Source organism: Procambarus clarkii, chromosome 48 (genome assembly GCF_040958095.1).
Source record: "Procambarus clarkii isolate CNS0578487 chromosome 48, FALCON_Pclarkii_2.0, whole genome shotgun sequence".
Taxonomy (NCBI): domain Eukaryota; kingdom Metazoa; phylum Arthropoda; class Malacostraca; order Decapoda; family Cambaridae; genus Procambarus; species Procambarus clarkii.
In genome coordinates, this window is record NC_091197.1 from 5,572,687 (window position 1) to 5,592,805 (window position 20,119).

The window sequence follows — 20,119 nt, forward strand, 5'->3', positions numbered from 1 at the left end:
TGCCAAGTAACCCTATTCTTGAGTATGTTCCAGCAGAGGTTCAAGAGAGTGATGAAGTTTCTCCTCCGGTTCTCGTGACCACCCGTGCACAAGCCGCACGTCCACAGCCAGCTGACTCTACTGCTACCGCTGTCCCTCAAGACCCTCAGAAACTACCCCCGCATCTGACCAAGTTGGAGTTCCGTAAGTTGCAGAGGGAAGATCTTACTTTAACACCATTGTTTTTCCAGGCTGAGACTCAACCCGACAGTATTCCTGGGTTCTTCCTAGAGAACGACTTGCTCTACCGCAGATATAGACCCAGTAAACTGAAGGAGGAGGACGATTGGGCCAACACCGAACAACTTGTGATTCCCACCAGCCTGCGGCCCACTATTCTACACCTGGCCCATGGAGCATTCTCCCACTACGGCTTCAACAAGACTTACCATGGGATTCGTCAAGACTACTACTGGCCAGGTATGGTAAACAACGTCAAACAGTACGTAAAACAGTGTCATACATGTCAGATGGCAGGCAAACCGAACGTCTCCATTCCCAGAGCACCACTGATTCCCATACAGGTGCCTGCGGAACCTTTCCACAGACTCATAATAGACTGTGTCGGTCCTTTACCTCGGACCAGTTCAGGTAACGCCTACATCCTAACCATCCTGTGTCCTACCACCAGATTTCCCATAGCAGTTCCAGTGAAGAACATCACGGCTGCTACGGTTATCAAACATCTATTGAAGATCTTCACTCAATACGGATTTCCCAGGGAGATTCAAAGTGACTGTGGCACCAACTTCACCAGTGATCTCTTCAAAAGGACACTGGAGGAGTTCAACATCAAACAGGTATTGTCCAGCCCCTATCATCCTGCTTCACAGGGTTCTCTTGAACGTAGTCATCAGACCATCAAAGCACTCTTGAAAAAGTTTTGTAGTGAAACCTCAAAGGATTGGGATAAGCAGATTGACCTAATAATGTGTATTTTCAGAAGTCTCCCCAATGAGTCCCTAGGAGTATCTCCTTATGAGATGCTCTACGGCCGTAAGTGCCGTACTCCCCTTAAGGCTTTCAAAGACTCTCTCAGAGATGCCACCTTCAGTGAGCATCAGAATGTGCCCCAGTTTCTTCAAAACCTTCAGCACATTCTAGAGAGAGTCCACCGCTTTGCCCATGATAATCTATTGAAAGCCCAGGTGAGAATGAAGACTCATTACGACCAGACCAGCAAAGTAAGAAAATTCAAGCCGGGAGACTTCGTCCTTGCTTATTTCCCTATCCCAGGTTCACCTTTACAAAACAGATTTTCAGGACCCTACTGCGTCAAAGAGTGCAGAAGCAACAACACATACGTCATAGAGACTCCAGATAGGCGGCGGAAGACCCAGCTGTGCCACGTCAACCTCCTGAAGCAATATAATGGTACTCCTCCCACTGTCTTGATTAATTGTTCTACCTTCACAGAACCCTACATCCACAGTGAGACCATCCCGGCTTCTTCTCCCGAAAGCACTGACAAGGAGTCGGCGCTTTCTAATTCCAAAATCCTTAATGATCTTCCCAAATGCTTTCAGGATAATACTCGTGCTCCTATGCCCTCTTCTAATTCCACTCTCACCTCGTCAGATAAGCCCTACATCCTCCATGTCGACGCCAATGGTACCGACGATGGTGGTGTCGTGATGCAGCAACGAGGCGAGAAGAATACACCTGTCAGCGACTACTGCTACAAGGAACGACGGAACAATTGGCAAGGAGCTACTCTTCCTCATCCTGAAGCTTCAGCACTTCACTCCACACCTGAAAAGTGCTCGGTCCACCATCAATACGGACCACACCACCCTACACCTCCTGCAGCACGCCCACTTCTCATCTCAACGTCTTCTACTATGGGCTTGCTAACTGCAGAAATTCAACCTGGAGACACGCTATACCAAGAGTCTGACAACATCTTAGCCCATGATCTCTCCAGAGTTTATGAAGTAGAAGCGACACCATCCATTACTCCACCAAATAACGACGTACTTCTTCCAGAACCGCAGGCTTCGGGGGAGAGTTGTGACGATAATCTCCTTCAAGAGATTGAGCCTGCTCTTCCCTCCAAAATTACGTCTTCACAATTATATAAAAAGACTATGGAAGAAATGTCCAACAACGACAACAACACCAGCACCAGCAAGGCTTGCCAGGGTGAGCAGAAACGTATGCAACCAGCCACCTGTTCGAACTCCAACCACCAAACTACCCGTTGATCGCTACGGCTCCGCTGATTGGTCGCCGGTCTGGCTGCACCTGCACTCGCCCCAATACTACCTGATGTCTGGGGTCGCCCCAACATCAGTCCTCAGAATGTTCCGTGCTTTCGTAGCCAGCACTCCTCCCAGCTAGACGTTAGCGTGTACTGAGAGAGGTGGTGGCTTTAAGCCAATATTCCAGCACCTCCCACTTAACTTTTGTGTTGCACTTCTTATTATTTTGCCTTAACGTAACTTTCATTGTGTCATTTAAGTATTCTTATTATTTTGATTCATTGATTTTATTATAAGAATTTGTTTGTGCATTATTTTCATGTTTTGATTTATTTAACGTAATTAAAATTTCATTGTTAAAGTTTACTTGTGTTTTGTGTGTCTTCTCCTTACCTTACCACAGACGAAGTTCCAGTTTTTCTATTTTTTTTTATAACTATGTGACGAGGCCATACCCCTAGCCTCAAACAGCCGAACACCAACGCGTTACCGTCACAATATATATATATATATATATATATATATATATATATATATATATATATATATATTTTTTTTTTTTTTTTTTTTTGGTATGCGCCTGTGCTTGACAAATTAATTAGCCCTGAGCCACACAAGGGTTAAATAAAAAAAAATAAAAATAAAAAAAAGGTTGAAAAAATTTGAAAAACTGATAAATGCCATAAAGGTTCGTTCAGTGTTTGTCAGGTAGGCTACTCCATTATAGCATTCTTTCTTTGTCTCAAATGTTCATACTGTATTTTGTATTATTCTATTTTGTTCCATTTGTTTTGTATTTTTCATTTACGTCTCAATAATGGAGTAGCCTACTCGACAAACGCCGAACGAACCTTTTCGACATTTGTTCTGTTTTTCGAAATTCCATTTGTTTTGTATTTTTCATTTACGTATCAATAATGGAGCAGCCTACCTGACAAACACGAACGAATCTTTTTGACATTTGTTCTGTTTTTCAAAATGTTTCATTTCTTTTGTTCTACAAAAAAGTCATTGCTTTGCAACATCTCAGCAGTTGACCCTTTATATCCCAGCATCATTAGCATCTTTAAACAAAAACAACATAATTTATTTGCATCGTCGGAGGCGTCCGAGAATGTGCAAGAAGCAGCGCGACCCCACCATGTGGTGTCGTCATTATTCAAATGAGCAGTCATCATACGAGATGAATTGTTGGCGATCGGGCCGTTCGTTACCCAAAATATTCCCCATTTGAGGCAATCGTTATTCAAGGTACCACTGTACTCTCAAAAGAGTGGAGTTTTCATAGGCCATTGCTCCCTGTGCCTCTCTGAGGGAACCAGGTTCTGGCTCGTTGTTCCCGGTAGGCAGAACCCCATGTGATGGAAGCACCAGACTAATATAGCTCCAGGGAGCCTCCAGGGCTCACCTAGAAAATGGCATTTCCTTACATTCAATGCTGTTTTTTCAACAACTTTGAGTGTTTAAAGACAAAATTTATGTTTTGAAGGTAATATTTAATCTTCATTCTTCATTCCCACAACTCCTGATCATCTAGATGGAGGCTTCACAAGTGCCGGAAAGGAAAGACCCAGGGCTCCAGAGCAAGGTGGCGGCAAAGAAATTGTGTTTGTGAGCCTTATCTTGGAATGGGCTACCTGGTTAAACTTGACCCAGCAGAAAGGCGAAAGCAACGAACATTCCTGAAAAAACATGCCACACAAGGTTGGTGTCAGTATATTGGTGTATAGAGGGAAAGAGAATGGGAAAATTTTGTAATAGAAACACTGGTTTCTTGACAAGTAATTTACCCAGGGATGCTTATTCCCCCAAATGTCCTTGCCTGCCTCCATACCTGCCTGCCTGCCTGCCTGCTTGCCTGCCTACTTGCCTGCCTGCCTGCCTGCCTGCCTGCCTACTTGCCTGCCTGCCTGCCTGCCTACTTGCCTGCCTGCCTGCCTGCCTGCCTGCCTGCCTGCCTGCCTGCCAGTCAGTCCAGTCAGTCCAGTCGGTCGGTCGGTCGGTCTGACTGCTTGCTTGCTTGCTTGCTTGCTTTTTGTGAACTGATGCATAGCAGTATAGATGCTTTGACATCAGTGTCAGGCATAGTGGTTCATCTTCTTGCATCATTTGTGGCAGAGATGGTGCCCAAGTTGTTCACTCTCCTATTGTTGGATGTGGGGGGTGATTTCTTTGAAGTTTGCTTATCACATCTGCAGGCTGTGCTTTCTCATATTCATGAACTGACTTGGTCTCTTTTCCTCTTATCTGCCTCACCCTTTACACCCCTCATGTTCATGGAAGAGGTAGTTTTCCCAGGTGGTCATGGCAGCTGCCTCTGCTTTTCAGCTGTTAGCTGGGTGTTTTTTGTAATGGGTATATGTTCCCGCTGTTAGATATTAGCCAGTGATATTTGGAGGCTCAACTTGCATCCTCCTGGTCAAAGTAGGGGGTTCTGTGGTTCAGAAATATCTGACTTTATTTCTTCTGTTGAACTTGATTCCCTCTTCTCAACATAGACATTCTCACTTTTTCCAGAAGGTGGCTGTTAGTCAGGGTACTTCATTCTTGTCTTTTTGCAATTTGTCTTTTAACCCTTGAACGGCAATAATTGTATATGAATTTGGTATGACTTCATGCATGGCGCATATGGTATATATACTTTTTAAAGTGCCACGTAAGACTTAAAAGTCCTATGGCTACACGGGGTTCACATCAGCTTCCTCAGGGCTCTGTTAACCCTTAAATGGTGCAAATCACACAGCCTCAGCAACACTTCTGGAGGGAAAGACAAGGAGCGGCCCAAGAGCCCTAAACAAGACCCAGCCAGGTCCGAACCCGGGACGGAAACAAATGGAACGGCCTCCAGATCACCAGGAAACCAAATCCGGCGATCTGGAAAGAAGCACACCCCTGGCGAGCAGACAAGCGGACTGACTGGGAGCCCACACCAGCCAGTCGTCGAGGTAGGCCAGACACTGAATCCCAAGCAGACTCAGACAGGGCACCAAGATCCGGTAAAGATGCGTAAATACACCAAGTGCCAATTACAAAATAGGGAAGGCAACAAAAGCGGTAAGCCTGAAGCCCCACCACCAACTGTACCAGACCTGGAAAACTGGAGAGAAACGTGCCAAGAATTGACCTGGCGGTCCAGGACCACCATCCAGGCACCTGGCCTCAACAGAAGCCGGACAGGAGACAACAGTCCTCCGATGAAGGCATAGAATCCAGGGCGCAGACTGAAGAAGTCCAGAAGAACTGCAGATTCGACAGGCTCATGTCTGCATAGAGCAGACGGGAACCCCAGAAGGATGGGGCGGATCGACCACGTCCAATGCACCCACGAAGATAACATGACGAAGCGCAGGGGAAGAAGCCCACCTCGCCAGCCCTGAACCCCCCAAAGGGGGAGAAGCCGTCCACCGCCGCCACCAGAGGCCGGAAGACAACCAAAAGCGCCCACTAACTGCAGGATCATGCGAGAGTCAGCAGAGCAAGCTGCTCCCCCAGAGCCCCGTCGACAGAGAAGGGAACAGAGCCCCTTCCGAAAGAAAAAGTATATATACACATATATACATATATATTATGTATATACACATACACATACACACATATATATACAAGGCATCTTACACACACGTGCGTATGCACATACACATGTGCACACACACACAGTGTACACATGTACATGCACAGGTGTACACACACACACACACACGTGAAAAGAAAATTACAAGCTGCCGACCAGTGGGTAGAGAGCACCACACTGGCCAGGTGAAGATGGCACAAAATTGCATCAAAAGGCCCACCTCGACAACAAAACCCCAAAGTCCCAGCACGACTACAACACGTGCCAAGACCCAAAAAGATCAGTCTGCGAGCCAGGAAGACCCCGGAACCCCAGAAGGCAGTACCGGGTCACACATGAGGAAACAAAGCCCCCTGAACCCACAAAGGTGGCCCAAGAGGAAGAAACCTCCAGAACGAAACTAAAGAACCCAAAGAAACCCGGAATCGAAGCAGGGGGGGGCCCAAACCACCACATTTGCCGGCGGAGATACACCACAGAAATGCAAAGCACAGCCCCAGACAGAACACAAACACCCCGAAGACATTGAACCCCCTGTCATTCCTTGTCTGCAGTATTGTTAGCCAAGTGGCCCTCAACCGTTCCTGAAACGAGAGATGACTAAGCACTGGTATAATTTTTGCTGCTTGGTGATACACTTTCTCCAGAGTTGCTGTCTTTTTGAAGATGAGGTCTCCATGCTTGGATGCAATAATCCAGGTGGGAGTGAACCAGAAACTTATACAATTGAATGACTTCTTTCTTTTCCTTGAAGGTAAAGGTATGCTTGATTATTTCTAGGGTTTGGTTCGCTTTTTTTACTGCCGCTCCCACTTGTTGTGCAACTTTTAATAAATGATGGATTTTGACCCTAAGGTCCATTTCTTCATCTATCTGTTGTAAGGGAGTACAATCAATTTGGTAGTTGTGATGGGGATTGTTATGCCCCACATGCAAGGTCTTGCATTTATCGACATTAAAAAGCATTTGCCAGTCATTTGACCATTTGTGGAGTTCATGTAGATCTCTTTGTAAGGTCTCAATATCATGTTCACATCCCACTTTACCATAGATCTTAGTGTCATCTGCAAATTTGATAATGTGGTTTGTAATATTCTCATATATGTCATTGATGAATATGATAAACAGGGTTGGCCCCAAAATGGAGACCCCTGTGGGACCCCACATAGCACATTTCCCCAATCAGATTAAATCTCATTTAGCACAACCCTTGGTTTTCTATGTTTTGTCCATTCCAATATTCTCCCATTTATTCCATGGGCCTGTAATTTCCTTGCCAGTCTCTCATGTGGTACTTTGTCAAAAGCTTTAGCAAAGTCCATGTAAGCTACATTTACCGGAAGTCCTTTGTCTGAATAGCCGGTTACCGTTTCCAGAAATGTGAGCAGGTTAGTAAGATCTATTTTTAACAAACATATGTTGCATTGATTTTACAAGATTGTTCTCTGTGAGATGTTGTATGATATCCTCCCTTAGGATTCTCTCCATGAGCTTTCAAATGTGCGATGTCAAGCTGATCGGATGGTAGTTTTCTGCCGAAATCTTTCTGCCTGTTTTGAAAATAGGCGTAACATTTGCATATTTCCAATCCAGGGAAACTATCCCTTTGTCCAGGAATTTTCTGAAAAGGAGTTTCAGTGGTATGCATAGTGCATTTGCCAGTTCCTTCACGACTTTGGATTGAAATCCATCTACACCTGGGACTTTTGAGTCTTTTAGTTTGTCAATGCTCTTCCTGATTGTGTCGTATGTAATGGGTATATCCCTTAATTCATTCTCTTCACCTCCTTCAAATATTTGTGTGGGTGATGGGATGTCGTTCAATCTTTCTAGTGAGAACACTGATGTAAAGTATTCATTCAGAGTGTTTGCTGCCTTTTTATCATCCAATATAACTTAACACTTTCGCGCTTAGGATTATCCATGAGTCGTCACCGTATTTTCTTACGTTTCCGCATAACAGAAGACGCCTGTAGTCCATCGAAAAAATATTTGTATAAAATCCATTTATTATCCGATCAACTTGGGAATAGTATACAAATGTTTGCCATGAAATTTACGTTTTCTCTAATAGCCGAACAGCTTATAAAAGAAAACGGCGTGGCAGTGAATCATCGTGGTAAAACAATTGTATTATTGACACGACGAGTGTAATCGATGTAGTTTTTATATATGTTGCCGGTCGAACGCATCCTTATGTGACCTTTAATACTTATGTTCTTATAGAACATTCTATTGCGAGCACATTGGTACAAAAATGAAATACATACATCGACAAATAATGTCAGGACAGTGAATTGAATATACACTTTTCAAAGCGAGTTTCGCCGATATGCTGCCGCGGGTAACACTTCGGCCACTTCCCACACTGTTTTGGGTGGGCTACGACATTGAATCTATATTTATATGCATATGTCCGTGTAGAGAATTTTATTGCGATTCCAATGATACCACAATTAGCGATGTAGGACAACTGTAGGCTTCGCAACCATTAAGAGAGTGGAAACATTTTGTTGCTGTTTGGCGCTCTTGGCGAGTGATCTGAATAGTTTTTTATTTGGTGTTGATAGTCCTTATGGTTTGGCGGCATTTTATAGATATGTTCTTATAGACAATTTTATTGCGAACACAGTGATACCAAATTTAAATACGTGCGCCTTCAATTATTATCAGGACAGTAAAAAGAGTGTACACTTTTTCGGTCTTACCGCGTAGGCGCGCGGAGCGCCGAAAGCATCTAGGGTATTATTTTTTTTTGAGCGCCAAGAGTGCGAAAGTGTTAATTAGTCTCATCTTTTAGGGGGTTCTACAGAGTTCTTTAAGTTTTACTTTGTATATATGCATGGAATGCTTTTGGATCTTCCTTTGTTTTGGGCAAGTTTTCTTTCATAGTTTCTTTTGGCTAATCTGATTTCTGGGTAGCTGAATTTAATGCCCTTTTAATGTATCTCATATTCCATGATACATCATAGGAAGTAATAGTGTAGAATGAGTTAGGAATATCTTGATCCGTTTTCCCCTAACATTCCCATCTATGTGTACATGTTGTTTACAGTTAATAATACTTTATTATTGAATATTTTAAGCATTATCTCCCTATACAATAAGAAAACATATTTAGTGTATAATATTTTATAATGCTGTAAATAGCACATTTCTCCACAGATCTCAGAGATTATGGTGCCAAGTTCATCAAAGTCTTCACTGATGTAGACAGCAGAGAGATCCTAGAGCAGACACTTGGAACACGAGTACAGCGCAATTCGCTACTGTCACATTTACGTAAACTAAGGTACTGTATTTTCTTCTTCACATTCATCCTGGTATTCTTTATTATGTACTGTTATATGGGACATGAAACCTCTTAGGTTTATTCGGGTTTATCTGTTAACCTGTTAGGTTTATTCCTAGCCAAAGGTGAGTCTATCCATGTTTTCACCCTATACATTACTTGGCAGACACAATCATACTTAACCACTGTACTGTGCCATCCTTCATATCATGGGGAAAGGGGATGCGCAACCTTATATTTCAAGTTTGTTAGTATATCGTAAGATTCAAAACTCCCATGCGTACATGGGGTTCACATCCTGTTCCTAAGGACTCCAGTAAACAGATGACATCTTGAAAACAAAAATTACCTGCATCCCCCCTGGCTGTGAATTTCAATACTGACTCATTACTATGTTGCCCACTAACTACCACCCTGGGGGTGGGAGGTAATTAAAAAGAGAGATACAAACACACTAACAAAAGACAAGCAGACACCACCACCTTCACTGATGCCTTGCTGATCAGCTACCTTTGTAAGAACTCACCTGGTCATTTCTGTAGTTCTAGGGAAAAAGGAGTCACGACATTCAAGCGGGACTTGTCAGCTCAGTATACACCTGTCATCATGAATTCACAATTAACCACTGAGCACACAGGTGACTTCCTCTCTCCCAAGGTACTCGGGTGTTCTTTCAATTCTTATTCTATTATCAGTTCCCAGTTAAATTTATATGGATTTCTCCTTATCAGTTCACAGGATATTTTATTGTCTCTTATAAATCACACAGAGGCAAGAGAAAAAACAATGAATAAAATAGTATTTAATATATCAAAGGAATATACTAAATTATATATAATTATATATTATATAATATAATTATATATAATATATAATTTGTGGTATAATGATATATAATTGAATATACGATTATATATCAATATACCACAAGGTATGTCCTTGGAACAATAAGGTAGATGGATCATCAACATGTCCAAACACTATCTTGGCTAACACTGTTCACGCTTGATCTCAGGCCATTAATGAATCTCTCTCCTGAACCTTAGGCTACTGTTGTGTGACGACATCCCACAGCATCGCTGGTGACATAAAGCTTTCCAGCAATCATCAAAAAGCCACCTGGCCTCAAAAGGTTATGTCTAGGGTGAAGTGAAAGTCTAGGTAAAAGCCACCAGTTTACTGGGGCAAACTTATATACATGACACTGCTCTATATACAACAAGCTATACACTTATCCACAACTAGTAAATGAAATAATCAATGCACAAGTCAAGCAGCTAGCTGTCGCTAGTCCACAATCACCTAACAACAATGGTACACTGGTCAATTTAAGACTGGCAATTACGTTAAACAGACACAAGTTAAGCATCTAGATGCCAGTAAGTATAGGTAACCTAATGACATTGGTACACTAGGAAGCTTAAGATGAGCTGAAAAGTTATGAACATGGTAGGTAGTGACATACAATACCAGAATGGAGTAAAGTCTCGGTATGGACATCAATATCACCAGTCAAAGTCCTCTCTCCTGCCTTCAGAAAACTAAGTCCCACCTAGACTGACAAATGGCAGAGTATAAAATCTTCATAATTTTGGCCACAATGACTGGAAAAGTGACAAAATCAATTACTCTATGGAAGTATAAGTCCACAATGACTTGACAATTGGCAAAGTCAATTACTCGTCTTCCAAACGTTAGAGTTACAATGTCTGGAAATGTTGCATATTCAGAATTTTCTCTCAGAAATCTAAGTCCCCAAACCAGGAATTTGACAGTCCATAAATGAGGAAATTTGGCTACGTCCACAAACCAAGAAAATTTGACTAAGTCCACAAACTCCTCACCAGAGGCTATATCAAACATAAGCACAATAATGACAATGTTCCCCAAACAGCTCCAATAACAACATAAGTCGTTATACCACAAATTATAAATATATACTTGTAAATACACTAAGATAAACTGATCCAGAAACAATAATCCTCCTTACATGTAGGAAGAAGTCAATAGAAACAATTATACAAGGGAGCCTCGATTAACGAATTTAATCCGTTCTGGCACCGAGCTCGTCATGTGAAACGCTCATCTTGCGAAACAAATTTCCCATTTAACCCTTGTACTGCTCTGAGTCTAATGCCTTCAATGCCACCAGATGCAAGAAAAAAAAAATAAAAAAAAATTTAATCATATAAAAGTGTTCATTTTTGTTCCCTGAGTACGGGAAACATAACACTACACACACAGATCACACTAACGTGATGCATCAAATGAACAAATGAACGGGAAACATAATAAAAAAATCGTAGGTGTCATATTTTGGCCTGCATGCCCACCTGCCAACCCACCCACCAGCTCACCCATCTTTTTGCTCACCCACCTACCTGCCTGATAGCCCACCCACCCACCTGTTCACCCACCTGTTCGTCCATCTGAATGCTCGCCCACCCACCCACCTGTTCACTCACCCACCTGTTCACCCACTTCCCTGCCCACCCACCTGTTTACCCACCTGCCTGCATGCCCACTTACCTATCCACCCACCCATCTTTTCACCCACCTGCCTGCTCACCCACCTACCCACTTGCCTGCTCAAAGCTGTTCACCCACCAAGCCCATCTGCCTGCCATCCACCCATCCAAAACCCACCTGCCCTGAACCCACCTATCCCTGCCTGCCCACCCACCCACCCACTTACCCTGCCCACCTACCAGCTAGGCAGCTAACCACCCACCCAGCCCCACACACTAATTAGTGTGTGTGTCAATTTAAATCATGAGTGTGGTATAAAAATTGTTGGAAATGGTCCCTTTTGGACTCAGAGGTGAAAAAGTACTCTTATCCGGAAAACGTGATTATCCAGGTGGGGGTCCTTCCTATATTGTCCGGATAATCGAGTAGAGACAGTATATGCCATGTGCAGTTTAATGTTTTAAGGCGCATCTGGGATCCTCTCAGACGTAGGTTTGAATCCTCATCATGGCCCTTGTGGATTTGTTCATTTGATGCATCACACCATTGTGATTTCTGTGTGTAATGAAGTAAGGGCGAAGAGGTCGAATAGCTTATTGGCAAAGCTCGAGTGCATGATGGAATTTTGTAAAAACCTGGTTTGTGTCTTGGAGAGACTGCAGGATCCATGGTAGGTCAAGTTGATTACTCGGTTGCAATTCTAATTACAATGTCATAGCTCAGTCGAGTAAGGCGCGTCTGGGATCCTCTCGGACGTAGGTTCAAATCCTCGTCACGGCCCTTGTGAATTTGCTCATTTGATGCATCATGTTTTTGTGATTTCTGTGTATAATCAGCTGTGGTGTTTCTAAATTTAATATATAAATGATACAGCTCCCTTTGCCTCTGTGAGGGGACTATATTCTGGGTCTGGGTCCCAGTAGGCCAGAGCACTCTGTGACTGAAGGCACCTAATAGTTGACACTTCTTCTTCAGGGAGGCAGTCTCTTTCCCCAAAAAAGTATATTGGTTAAGCCAGATAATTTATGATAATGTCCAGTCAAATCATTTCATCCAGGTTTTGTGATAGAATTCCAAGTTTCCAGAGCAGTTAACATTTCAAAGGAACACATTTCACTTGAATTGGAGTATATGTGATACAGAGTGCTGGGAATGATGGGACACCATGAGTAATGTATGTTATTACATTATGAGTAATAATGTACGTTACCAATGTAACGTACGATTATGTTACATTGTTGGGTAGATTAGATACACAGTGTTTAGTGAGTTTCGTATTTATTTAGTAGTCCTGGATACAGCAGTGTCGTAGACGTTGAGACGGAGCTTGGAGCAGAGCAGAGAGCCGAGTGTGGCCGGAGTTGCGGAGCTCTATGTGGGAGAGCGTTGTAGCTTGATGCAGTCCTAGTCTGCTGTCTATTCTGTGTTGATCCTGTAGCATCTTGGAGACGATTAGAACTGCCTATGCCGAGTGCTTCATTCTTGACTGGAAATTGTACTGTCCGCTATTCCCATATCGCTTCCTTATATTTGGTGACTACCCCTCACCTTTCTCTACTAGGATAGGAGTATGTGAGAATTGTTACTTGTAATTAGGGATAGGATTATAGCTTGTGTAGTTAGTGCTAATTAGTTACGCCATTAAGATAGTGATATAATGGAGCGAGTATAAGGATTACTCACTACAGGACTCCCCTTGTAGTGTAGGGACTACAGGACTCCCCCATGAGTGTAGCTCTCATCTTGTAGCTATACTTAGGTAATTACACAATACTGTACATTATATCAAACTCATTCATTTATTCTATTTCAGATCCAAAAGAAGCACAAGAGAAAACTTATCCGTGGATGCTGGACAGTCAGAGTATGAAGGTGATGATGTGGATGTTGTTGATACTTTTGTCACGGAGGAAGAAATTAGAGATATTGATGTCACCATTGACAGTTTGTATGATGAATTGGAAAGCTTACAGGTGAGAGTACCTGAGTATGTTAAATATTTAGTTACATTTATCCAGTCTGTAATTTATACTTTGCCTAATATTATTATGGTTGATGTTAAATTGTTTACAGGTATACTTCATTATTAGCAACTCAATTTACAGAATTTTTGTTGTAACGTAACCGATAAATTAGAAAACAAAATTGATATAGCTACATTTAAAACACATTTACAGAATTTAAAATGTCTAAACTATAATTTATGAGCTATCATTCTGCCAATCCCAAAAGTTGTATTGCTTAAAAGTTTTATGAGTGATACCAGGACAGAATAGCTTACAAAATGATCTTCCTTACAAAATGATTTCAGGCATGTAATGTTTTATCATTATGCTAGTTTTGGCGACAATAGAGTACGGTGGTTTTCAATGTTTATTTAATATAGTTTGGTTACAGTAGATGGATGTAAGAAATGGTATGAAGGTGCCATGATAAGTTAAGATGAAGATGCTTGTTACATGCTGCTGGCAGAGTCAGGTAGAGCATAGTGCTGAAGGTGGCTGGAAGCAGAGATCTTGTGTGTGGTCTGGAGAAGAAAGCTTGTATGAAGCCAAGACCAGAGAGCTTGAGTGAGGCTGTGGGTGGAGACCTCGAAGGAGGGCAAGTGTGGAGAGCTCAAAGGAGGGTGAGAGTGGAAAGTTTAAAGGAGGGTGAGAGTGTAAAGCTTAGATGAGGCAGAGAGTCAGTCTGCTCTGTAGCGAGGCTTGTAGAGGCTGGTGTGGGAGTTGGACCTAACTGTCGCTGCTTTGTCTCCATCTGTTGTATATTTGACCTAACCTTGTGCTGGACCCATTTTGATCCTTACCTGGTAATGCTGATCATCAGTTAGTCTGATGGAAAGCTTGCTGGCTATTTTTGGCTGTCATAATTGATTTGTGGAAACTTTGGGGATTTTTACAGATGTTATTAATATTAGTGGATATGATCACAGGTGTCAGTAGCAATTATGGGGATTATTGGGAACCTTTAAGTAGATATAATAGTATCAAGAAGATAATACAAGACGGGTCTCAAAAAGCAAAGCGGGGCAACCCCGGGGCATCAGGGTGAGCAACCAACCGAGCGCATTGCAACAGACGAAACCTAGCTTGCAACGCACGCGCCACCTGTACCCGAATAGAATCATCAGAGGATTGGGTAAATTGAGTCACAAGCAAGCAGCAACACTCACAGGACTCAGGGTCGAAATTATTATCGACCCAACAGGCAGCGTGGCAGAGGCAAAAACAATGAGGGTCACCCCTAGACAAGGTGACTGAGCAACCCTCAAACTCGCACACAGCGAGCGGGGACTCCGGGGTCACATCCATCGGACCCACGTGCCCCCTAGGGGATTCCCAGGGTCTTGAGCGTTTACTTTAAGAGGATTCGCGCTCAGGTAGTCCCAGGCAGGGCGTTGCTAACCGGCGCCCAAAACTACCAAGCGAACTTCTATAGCTGTATCCCCAGGGACGTGTACACTCATGGGGAACTAGCAGGGGGCGCCACCGAGGAGAACCGTGGGAGGGCAAACACCAGTGGAATAATAGGGCAGAACCCCCAACCAGGCAAAAACAAAAACAAAAACAAAACCCCGCAAGAGGACAGCGAACCCCAAGGAACAGAGCCAGCCACTATGTCGGGAATACAAAGCTGTGCAGCTCCCTGAGTCCCTGCGCCCCTACCAGTGCAAACTGCCTCTTACTTGCTGGTAACAAGGGAGAACAGAACACCCAAGAGCCCAACAGGCGGCCGAAAAATTGAATGGTAGAACGGACCAGCAGAGGCAGATCCCGAGGAGCCTGTGGAAGGTGGCCCCAAGCCCCAAGGGCAGTACTTACAGGGCACCTAGGGAAGGGAGCCCTAGGTGCATGTAGCCCGGGTACTGAAGATAACTCCTGGCTCTCGCACCCACAAAAAACAAACACCACACACGAAGCAGAGTGCTGTAGCTAAACTGGAGCCAGAGCACACGACCTTCGCCTATAGCATCAGCCTCAAGAACTGAGGTGTAGGTAGCCGGCGTGAAGGGTCTGGGGCTCCCCTTCCCCCTCCCGGGGAGGGGAGAGCTGCACAGACAGTGGCGCGGCGATGTGTGATGTCACACTAGTTTGCTTGTTTTCTGTTGGGGAGTTCTATCCACTAGTTCAGTTTTTGGTAGCAATTTTAACCAGAATAGGAGATTGTTTTGAGGCGCTTACCTTTCTGGGTGCCTGTTCCAGTCGATGGCAGACATAGAATGCTTCCAACTACACAGGGGTTTCTATAGGCCATTGCTCCCCTTGCCTCTCTGAGGGGGGCCTCGTTCTGGCCGTGGTCCCCGGTAAGCCTAAGAACTCCATACACATGACTGATGACAAAGTCTGACATTAGCATATCAGCCTGGGAAAGCTCCGGGGAGCCTCCGGGACTCACCCAGAAAATGGCGTTTCATTACATTCAACGCTGGTTTTTTAAGACTACCTTACAAATTGATCTTTTCCTATAATCCTTTCAAGACTACCTTATACTTCACAAGCTTGGGTACATACCACCTACAAGTACTAAAGCCAAGGGTTTAATGAGTGTGTTATTTGCAAGCACACAGAACAAAGAAAAAGGAAGTGAAAATATGTTTGTACCTGGTGCATGGTGTGTGAAGAAGTGCTGTGTACCATGGACTGCTTCTTTGATTATCACTCACTTCTGAGGTACTGAGTGTGTAATACACTGTGTGACTATAAATAGTGTGTGAACATGTGCATATTTTAAATATACTGTATTGAATAATGAACATTTAATATTGTGCTAATGAACATTTGTTGTGGACACATTACTGACACATGTATCACATTTCCATGGAACATTATGAATGTTCTACTTTATACATATTGTAAAAGACACAAATGTGTATCATATACTATAAAAAAAATAGTTATGAACCATTGAAAATACAGTACAACCTTGATTCAACGCACTATATTGGACCAACCCCGGTGCGTTACAGCATTGGATTTGTTGCAAGAGGTGACCTTCAAGAGGCGTTTGCATCTTTTTTTTTTTTTGTAAACAATAAAAATGCATTATCATATTATATATTGTACCTATATATTACTACTTTACTAAAATATATTGTGTTAGTTATTTACCTTATTGTTGTCCATCTTGACTTCTCATAGAGTTGTGAATGCTGTACATTAAATACGAGTTGTACTGTATTATGCCATTGGCACCATATTGATAATTACTTCTGCTGTATGTTGAGTACTACAATACTGTTTATGAAAACTATTTTACACTAAAATTATTGTACTGTAACCTTAATTTGAACAGTATCCACTCGATTTAATGGTCTATATGGGGCTGTATCCAGGTCGTTAAATGCGGGGCTCCAGTATTTCCAAAGTTGTTAAATGTTGGTAAGATTTCAAGTAACATTCAGGTAAGATATATTTTGTACAGACAGCCACTTGGTCCACCACACTAGTGTCTTCTACCCTGTGACATCACAGATTCACGGAACATTATTTTGACTTGTCATGTGGCGGGAGTGATCATTCTGTGACTTTGTTGGATATATCTGCGCAATCAAGGAACATCCGTACACCATATCGGCTCTAAATGCAGGGATCGATGGAAGGAGGGATGGATGGAAGGAGGGAGGAAGGGATGGACGGATGGAGGGAGGGCTGCTCGCAGCCTGACCTGCTCGTCAGGCTGTGAGCAGCGTGTCCAACAGCCTAGTTGACCAATCCAGCAACGAGGAAGCCTGGTCAACAACCGGGCCGTGGGGACGATAAGCCCTGGAAACACCTCAAGGTAACCTCGAGGGAGGGAGGGAGGCAGGCAGGCAGGCAGGCAGGCAGTCAGGCAGTCAGGCAGTCAGGCAGTCAGGCAGTCAGGCAGGCAGGCAGGCAGGCAGGCAGTCAGGCAGTCAGGCAGTCAGGCAGTCAGGCAGTCAGGCAGTCAGGCAGTCAGGCAGTCAGGCAGTCAGGCAGTCAGGCAGTCAGGCAGTCAGTCAGTCAGTCAGTCAGTCAGTCAGGCAGGCAGGCAGGCAGGCAGGCAGGCAGTCAGTCAGTCAGTCAGTCAGTCAGTCAAGGAGGGAGGGGTGGGTGGATGGATGGATGGGTGTTGAGTTGAACTATGTGATGTGAAATAATATACACCTGGAAGATACTGGAGGGCCAAGTACCAAATCTACACAGTAAAATAACAACGTACTGGAGTGAACGATATGGAAGAAAATGTAGAATAGAACCAGTGAAGAGCAGGGGTGCCATAGGCACAATCAGAGAACACTGTTTAAACATCAGAGGTCCATGGTTGTTCAACACCCTCCCAGCGAGCATAAAAAATATTGCCGGAACAACCGTGGACATCTTCAAGAGGAAACTAGACTGTTTCCTCCAAGGAGTGCCGGACCAACCGGGCTTTGGTGGATATGTGGGCCTGCGGGCCGCTCCAAGCAACAGCCTGGTGAACCAAACTCTCACAAGTCAAGCCTGGCCTCGGGCCGGGCTTGGGGAGTAGAACAACTCCCAGACCCCCATCAACCAGGTATCAACCAGGTATGACCAGTGAAGCAGAAAGAGAGAGTGAATGGGATGTAGGGAGAGGTGTGTCGGTGGTGGGGGAGGGACTTGCTCACTCTGATAAGCCTTCAAACATGACCCCGTTAGCCAGATTTGTTTCTTAAATTCTGGATGTACTGTACATCAAATTATATATTTTTGGGTTATATATTTAGTTTAGCAACATTATTACGATAATGAGAGCTATAAAAATACTTATTTTAGAACTGATTTATTAATTTTATTATTTCGAAGCTGTAGGTCACTGAACTGTGGCGACGAAATCGAATGAAACACGCATGGTGTTGTGTGCACATGGATTAGACCCATCCACTCATGCTGGAGTTGTTGTGCCAATAACATGAAAAATTTCTCAAATAGCAGATGTTTATCATATTACAGTATATTTTTGGTTTTATTTAGTTTTGTTTAATTAGGATAATAAAAAGCTATTAAAACACCGGTTTTAGAAATTAAAAGTCATGGGTCACTGAACTATGACGACACAGATGAAAGTGATTGAAACGTCACTGTAAAGTGAGGTTTAAAGTACAGTATTTCCTTATCTTTCCACCCTCACTCATCTTGTTTCATCACAGAAAATGTATATAAGAAGATTTCAACACATTAGCTAGCTATTCACGCTTCAGCCTTTATAAAATTATTTACAAAGATACGTGTGCCACAAATCAGTGAACAAAAATCATTGAAACTCAGTCGTTCACTTGTGTGGACCACTCTGGCTGGTGTTTGGTTAATATGCGTAACTTCTTGTGTGGACCATTTTGACTGGTATTTGGTTCATATGGTTCACTTGTTGTGTTGTCCACTTGTGTGATCCAACCTGTCTTATGAAGGAATTATTAATTGTAATCTTTGATAGAATGAGACAGTTTTCCACCACTCTGTGAACTCTGTCCCAACATCGTAAGCTTGTGGTCCACTTGTGTGGTCCACTTGTGTGATCCAACTTGTCATATGAAGGAATTATTAATTGTAGTCTGTGATGGTATGGTAAAGTTTTCCAACCACTCTGTGAACTCTGTCCCAACATCGTAAGCTTGTGGATCACTTGTGGACCACTTGTGCGGTCCACTTGTGTGATCGAACTTGTCATATGAAGGAATTAATAATTGTAGTCTGTGATAGAATGGGAAAGTGTTCCACCAATTTGTGAACTCTGTATCGACGTCGTAAGCAAATCCGAACATCCCCTGCTTCGGCGAACCATTGTTCGTCAAACCGGATGAGTAAATCCGGCCTGAAAAGTGTGCGAACTAGCCAGAGATTCGTCGAATCGGGGTATGTTGAATTGAGGTTGTACTGTACCTACGAGCGCCCTGAGGAGTTCTGCGCACCCCCAGTCTTGCGCCTCAAAGCGCTTTGCACAGTGCTGTGGTTAATGGGTTATTTGTCTACATTTCAGAGTGTGAGCAGTACAGCAGCGACTGGCATTGTTGGTAGGAACACATCTGCCTTGGCGGCTTCACCAACAGGTATTTACCTAAGTGTAGTTTCCTAAGTGTCGTTATAGGATGAGAGCTATGCTCATTACTATGCTATGATATGCTATGCAATTCTTCCAACCGTCTACCGCTCTGCAAATGAGAACTTTCTGGGAAGAGCCCCTTGTGGCTCCCTGAAGCTTTCTCACTGAGACTGCTTCCAACTACTAGGTCACATCAGCCATGGAGTTCTGTTTGGCCTGCCAGGAACTAGAGCTAGAACCTGTCCCCCCCTCATAGAGCCGCAGAGGGGAGGTGACACTTTGCCAACTCACCGGGAAAGTATCCAGAAATCAGCGAAGTCAGCGAACCGGTACAGACCACTTCTGGGTTCAAAGAGTCCAAAGCCTCCAAAACTGTTAAACAAATTTCCCCAGCAGTGTAAACAAATAATTGAATCTCTCGAAAGGAGCACGAGCTTATTAGCTGATGTGGGCTTGCGTGGATGTCTACTGTAGGTCTCTCAGGTCTTCAGTAAGCCGTTTGAGTCCCACTGCTTCTCGGCTAAATGC

The 20,119-nt window shown here is 43.5% G+C and overlaps 1 protein-coding gene across 2 annotated transcripts in view; it reads left to right on the forward strand.

The window, feature by feature from the left end:
* Window positions 1–20,119, forward strand: part of LOC123764728 (Extracellular sulfatase Sulf1) — a gene marked incomplete at its 3' end in the record, with an annotated part of 180,104 nt that overhangs the window by 130,383 nt on the left and 29,602 nt on the right. The window contains 4 exon segments of one of the 2 annotated variants that reach the window (XM_045752788.2): window positions 3,778–3,944; window positions 8,962–9,103; window positions 13,386–13,545; window positions 19,529–19,598. In XM_045752788.2, coding sequence (XP_045608744.2) covers window positions 3,778–3,944; window positions 8,962–9,103; window positions 13,386–13,545; window positions 19,529–19,598 — 539 coding nt within the window. 2 annotated transcript variants of the gene reach the window in all.